This window comes from Phaseolus vulgaris, chromosome 8, assembly GCF_000499845.2.
Source record: "Phaseolus vulgaris cultivar G19833 chromosome 8, P. vulgaris v2.0, whole genome shotgun sequence".
In the NCBI taxonomy this organism is placed as follows: Eukaryota; Viridiplantae; Streptophyta; class Magnoliopsida; order Fabales; family Fabaceae; genus Phaseolus; species Phaseolus vulgaris.
In genome coordinates, this window is record NC_023752.2 from 8,598,412 (window position 1) to 8,604,674 (window position 6,263).

Sequence of the window (6,263 nt, forward strand, 5' to 3'; positions counted from 1 at the left end):
CCGAATTAGCCACCGATTATGTTTACTTTTTAGCCACCGATTTTCTTTTGGTCGCTAAATATAAATGTTTATTTTGGCCACCGAATCAGCCACCAAATTTATTTATGTTTTAGCCACCGATTTTGTTTCGGTCGCTAGATATAATTGTTTATTTTTATCACTGAATCAGCCACCAAATACGTTTATTTTTTAGCCACCGAATTTCTTTTGGTCGCTAAATATAATTGTTTATTTTACTACTACTATTAATAATAATAATAATTTATTTTTATTTTAAAAAACTATACAAGGATCACACACACTTTTGAATATTAATGATACTCATCCGTTTAAAAAATAATTAGTTGTATTACTGGTTTCTTTTTCTATTTAAAAAATATATGTCAAATATATTTGTAATTTCTTAAATTTAAATAAAATTTATTAAATATTGTTTTTAAAATATCAGCTCAAATAAAAATTCTAAATAAAATTACATAACAAAATATTATTATTAATAAAATTAATCCTTTAAAAAAAATAAATTACGCTATATAATTAAGTTTAAATAAAATGATCTCTCTAAAATAATTTTAATTTTACAAAAATAAATAAATTTTTAGAATTAAATTGTAAATAGTTTTTTAATTATTAATTTTTTTTATTAATAACAGTTTTTTTACTTGTTTCTATTGTTTTAATTAAAAATTCTTAACAGAGGTAGAGGTAAGTATCTGCCAGTTAGAAATTATAAAATGTATTAATATAAAAAATAATTAATTGATTAAAATATCCATATTTACTATAATTGATATTTAAATACTTATTTAATATTTATTTTTTAATTTTACATGAATGCTACATTTTTTAATATTATTTATAAAGAGGTGTCTTCAGTAAAAAAATAACGTGACAATTAGATAAAATTTGGAATTTGTTATTTTTTGTAAGCTTCAGAGTTAAGTTGCAGGTGCTATTAGGGCACCAAATACCCAAAATTGCTGATAGGAGTGAAGAAAGGTGCAGGCGGTGGTCGGAGGAGAAGGAAGTTGTGGGTGGTGGTCGTGGTGCGAACGGAGGTACGAACAAAGGCGAACAAAGGTGTGAGCGGAGCCGAGCGGAGGCAAACGGTGCGAGCGGAGCCGAACGGTGCGAGCGGAGGAGAACGGAGGTATTTGATTGCTTGCATTAATTTGTTGTTGGCTTTAGACATAGGAGTCTCATTTCTAATTTGTTTGGTAGAACTTGACTCTGTAAAATTCATTGCAGGTCATTACCCAATTCTTGAAACTGGAGACTCTACTTGATGACAGTGTGAGCAAGAATATTGAATTACAAATTGAAAGGGGTGGCACATCAAAGACGTTAACTTTGTTGGTGAGATTTTTCATTCTTGGATATTTACTCTTGTCTAAAGACAATTTAGTTGAATATGACTTGACTTATGGTTTCAGAGGGTGGAGGTGGTGGCTATTTCAATGAAGAAATATGTGTGGAATGTTTATCATGTTTCTTATATTTATGATGTTATATTTTTCCTTCATTCTGTATGCCTGTCTACATTAAAACAACAACCAGTTTCGAAAAATATTTCTAAATTGATTAATAGCCTGTATATAGGAATTTCAAACATCTTGCCTTCACTTTCGGAAAAAACCTTATAAACACAAACAAAAAACAACAACGATCAAAACTATATACTATATGATTGATTGAAAATAGCTACCCCTAGAGCCGTATTCTTTTGGCTTTTTTCTTTTCTTAAAGCTTCATCAATGCTTCCAATTGCATTTGACGCATTACCAAAATCAATCTGGAAAGTTCTTATTGAACTTAGTTTTTTCTTTAGAGAATTAAGTTCGACAACACTAAATGTTGAACACCTAAGAGTTATGGAAGAAAATATTCCTGTGTTATTGTGTAAATTGGAACAAATATTTCCACCAAGCTTCTTTAATTCCATGGAACATCTTCTAATTCATCTACCTTACGAGGCAAAAGTTGGTGGTCCAGTCCAATATCGTTGGATGTATCCATTTGAGAGGTATAAAATTACTAATCACTATTATAACATTTGTTGTTTATTTATTTAATATTTAAAATTGTGTACATCCATATTCTTTTTTAGGTTCTTACACTCCCTAAAAAAAAAGTAAAAAATAAAGCGAGGGTGGAAGGCTCTATTTGTGAAGCTTACTTGGTGGAGGAAACATCTACATTTGCCTCATTTTATTATCCTGATCATGTTGAAACAAGAAGGACTAGGATCCCTCGTAATCTCGAAGTAAGCGAGGGTTCTTCATGTGCTCCTCCTCTTTCAATTTTCAATTATCCAGGAAGAGAAATTGGAAAATGCATGACATATTATCTAAATCAAAGGGACTTTGATGCTGCCCAATTGTATGTTCTTCAAAATTGCTAAAGATGATGACACTCCATACCAAGATGATGAGCTTCTACAACTTGAAGTAGTGTTGCATGTTGATCCATAATTCATTCATGATTCTCTTGCTGATTTAGATGGGGGGAGAAGAAGTAGATCTACAATTACTAAATGAAACAGACATAGATGAACAATACGAGGAGGAATACATTTCAAGTGAGGATAACATAGAGAGTGATTTCAGTAACACAGATACCTCTTCGGTAATTCATGCATTAAAATTGATTGTATACCTTGTCCAAATTATGTTTAACATTAATTTTATTGTGGTTTCCCATAATTGTAGTGAATAATAGGGAAGATATCTGACATATTTGGTTGTAGAAAACACAATCAGGTTTGAGTCTTTTGATCATGATTACTTTATTTGATTATTCAAAATTGATTGATCCACTTTGATTATTATATTAATTACATCTTATATATGTAATATTTTTTACTTTCAGATGACACCAAGGGGTAGAGGTGGTGGCCGTAGACCACCTAATCGTGGTGGTCGAGGTGTTCGTGTTGATGATATATCTTTACCCAACACCAACATTCGCCCTTCATTTGTTCTTCCAACAACTATGGAGTCTATACATCCTATCTATGAAGGACCCCCACTTCCTACACTTCACGATCAAGATATTGAACATCATGTAGGGGAATCAAATCCTACTTCCTTTTCTACAAAGCCAACTATGAATCAACCTTCACCAATACAAGACTCTCTTACACCTGACAATGAGTCTGGCAATGTAGTTGATCAAAGACCCTGGCTTCATGCAGAAAGATGAGAGTAAGTATATTTTAATCTAATTGTAATTCATCAATATGTTTTGATTTTCATATATCATTTTGACAATATGTTTGGAACACAGATTTTCACCAGCAAATGGACCTTCCAATGTAATCTCACGAATCATCAAGCAAAAATATGATGAACCCAGTCCCACTTGGAAGAAGGTTCGTCTTGAGCTCAAAGATAGATGGTTTGGAGAGTTTAAGGTAATTTGAGTTATGATTACATTTAAAATGTTATTATATTTTTCTACAATGTTTGTTTTCTAATTTATTTTTCATGCAGAAAGAGTATAGGTGGGATCTGGAACAAGACCAACTCATTAGATCCATTTTTGATACAAAAGCCTCCCGTATCTTTAAAAATGCTATGAGTAAAGTTAGGCATGGTCAAAATAAGGGGACCTGGATTCCACCACTTGTTCGATCAACCTTGGACAAGCATTGGAGTTCTACAAAATTCCAAAACAAGAGTGTTATTGCCAAGGCGAATCGAGCTGTTGAGAAGGGAGCATCAACCTACTATGGTGGTTCCATATTTATTGCGGCTCACTTTGAGAAAATGGTAATATTGTTATATTTTTTTCTCTTTCTATATTTTTGTTTAAATACAATCTATTATATCTTTTTATTAAATTTATGTAGACTAAGGAGCTTGAACGACAACCAACTGCTTGGGAGGTTGTAGAGAGAACGAAGAAATTGAAGACTGGACAATGGGTCAATGACAAGACTCACGACCTTGCAGTGTGTTTAAAATTTAAGTTATAATTTAATTTTTACTATATGTTTTCTTCGCAATAATCAATTTGATTTCATTTTCAGGAGAAATATAAGAAACACCGAAAAGAAGCCCAACAACAACAAATGCTTGAAAGCGAATCTTCGCAAAACTCTCATGTTGCCTCTATTGATGACAATGAAATATACATTGATGTTGTTGGAGATGGAAATAAGAAAGGGAATGTCTATGGTCTTGGTGTATTGAGCAAGAGGTTTAATAGTTCAACAAGTGCTCACTCAACTACAAGCCAAGCTCCAGTAGTCCATCAAATAGAAGAAATGCGTGAGATTATTCAAAAGTTAAATAATGAACTTATGACAAAACATGTCAAGGAGCGGAGTCTTGAAGAAAAGATGGAGCTATTGATGAAAACTCATGAAGAGCAAAGTGAACGCATGCGCAAACAAGATGAGTTTATGCGCAAACAAAATGAGTAGATGCGTAAACAAAATGAGCAGATGTGCAAACAAAATGAGCAGATGCAACAAATCATGCAACACATTCAAATGAATAATCCCATATCAGGTTCTTCAAATCCTACTACCAGTGGACATTATAAAGGAGACAACATTAGAGATGATAGTTCACAAGAAGATTAGTTGGATGTTGAATTATATAATAGATTTGACTCTTTTAACTAGTTTTTAATACTTTTCGTTGTGTAATACGATTTACTTTTAATTTGAGTACAACTCCTTCTTAAACTTTGTATTTGAAGTTTATTAGTATTTAGCTTGATTGAATTTTGAGTATCTATAAGCAAGTTTAAATTTCTTTATAAAATGGTTAAAATACCATTTAAAATAGGTATGAACAATACATAAAAAAATAGCCACCGAAATCGATTTGGTGGCTATATTTACAAAAAAAAATAAAATTAGCGACCGAAATAGAATCAGTCGCTGTAATTAAGAAAAATATTTAGTCACCGAAATCAAATTAGTTGCTAAAGCGGTCTCCATTTAGCCACCGAATTAGCCACCAAAAGTTTTTTTTTAATTAATTAATTTAATCCATTAGCGACCGAAAATGGTGGCCGCTATCACCTCTATTTCAGCCACCGATTTAGCCACCAATATTTTATAAAAGTTTGGTCGCTAATGTGGTTTATGAATTTTGGTGACCAAATTTTATGCGACCGATTTAGCCACCGCAATTTCGATTGCTAATTTGGTTTCTAAATTTTGGTGACCAAATATTCTGTGACCGATTTCGCCACCGAAATATCGGTTGCAAATTAGCGACTACTTTATAATTCGGTCGCTAAAGGCTTTGCGACTAGGGTTTTCGCTTCCATCTTTATTTGGTGACTGTTTCGGTCGCAGATACGTTTAGCGACCGATTATTGTACTGTTAGCGATCGAATTTGGTGGTCGCTAAAAGTGATTTTTTTTGTAGTGCAAATTTGACCAAATTATTTCTCAACATAATTGACTATTATGTTCAGAAAAAACATAAAATCAGTTTTTCAATAATATGCTCAAGATTATCTTATATATTGATTTATGTTTTATATTTTGATCATACTAAGATAATGAGAAATGGAGAGAGGAACCATCAACATAAGATGCAAACTTCATGATTTGTGATGTTATGTTAACAACCTTCTGTTCTTTGTGATGGCCAACCAAAACCAATCTTAAGTAGTTAATTCATGACACTGATTCCTGAAACAATTAACTCATGTACCTTTAAAGAAGAATATAATCTAGGTAATGAAATTTAATATAGACCATATTCAACATGATATTCATTTTATAGAAATAGCAAAATTCATGAGAAATTAAAAAAAAAACTTAACATCAATCATCCAATCAATGCAAACAAATCCTACAAACAACACTTAATCATAAACATTATTATTATCGACATTATGATTAGTAGCATTTATAAGCAATATGACTCATAAAAGCTTCCCTAGGAACAAACACTATGCAATGACAAAAAGACAATGTTAATTGAAAATGAACTTATTATCAATTGTAAAAAAAAGTATGAATGATTATTGATATAACCAAAAACCAATTGCAAAAGAAAATATAAGAGAATGAGTGAGTCTAAGAAACATAAATGATTATATGACCAAATAATCGATTAAATTATAAACACACGCCAAATTATACAAATCTTATTAAATGTAGTCAATGAGTGAAGGATAATCCAAAATACTTAATTAATGTTGCATAAGATATCAAACAATTATTTTATCATAATGTTGAATGATAATAGGCAAATTATGCTTATCAACGCTAAATTAAATAAATTTTAAAATAA

General features: G+C 31.2%; 1 protein-coding gene across 2 annotated transcripts; it reads left to right on the top strand.

Moving 5' to 3' along the window:
- The first annotated feature begins 811 nt into the window (after positions 1-811).
- On the top strand, positions 812-4,676 carry LOC137827155 (uncharacterized). 2 transcript variants are annotated; one of them, XM_068633373.1, is made up of 9 exons: positions 812-1,150; positions 1,249-2,023; positions 2,108-2,625; positions 2,709-2,759; positions 2,869-3,203; positions 3,286-3,412; positions 3,496-3,770; positions 3,851-3,952; positions 4,031-4,676. In XM_068633373.1, exons 7-9 carry the CDS (start codon positions 3,576-3,578, stop codon positions 4,424-4,426), a joined length of 693 nt encoding a protein of 230 aa, XP_068489474.1. In that variant the 5' UTR covers positions 812-1,150; positions 1,249-2,023; positions 2,108-2,625; positions 2,709-2,759; positions 2,869-3,203; positions 3,286-3,412; positions 3,496-3,575; the 3' UTR covers positions 4,427-4,676. The 2 variants fall into 2 exon arrangements, with proteins under 2 accessions (XP_068489474.1, XP_068489473.1); XM_068633372.1 differs by having other exon boundaries at positions 814-1,150; positions 3,492-3,770.
- Positions 4,677-6,263: the final 1,587 nt, after the last annotated feature.

Bases quoted from the DNA above. Each gene is read 5' to 3' on its own strand.
- LOC137827155 (XM_068633373.1), top strand. From the start codon at position 3,576: ATGAGTAAAGTTAGGCATGGTCAAAATAAGGGGACCTGGATTCCACCA. The intron at 3,771-3,850 runs GTAATATTGTTA...AAATTTATGTAG, and splicing joins CGGCTCACTTTGAGAAAATG to ACTAAGGAGCTTGAACGACA. The intron at 3,953-4,030 runs GTGTGTTTAAAA...TTTCATTTTCAG, and splicing joins ACAAGACTCACGACCTTGCA to GAGAAATATAAGAAACACCG.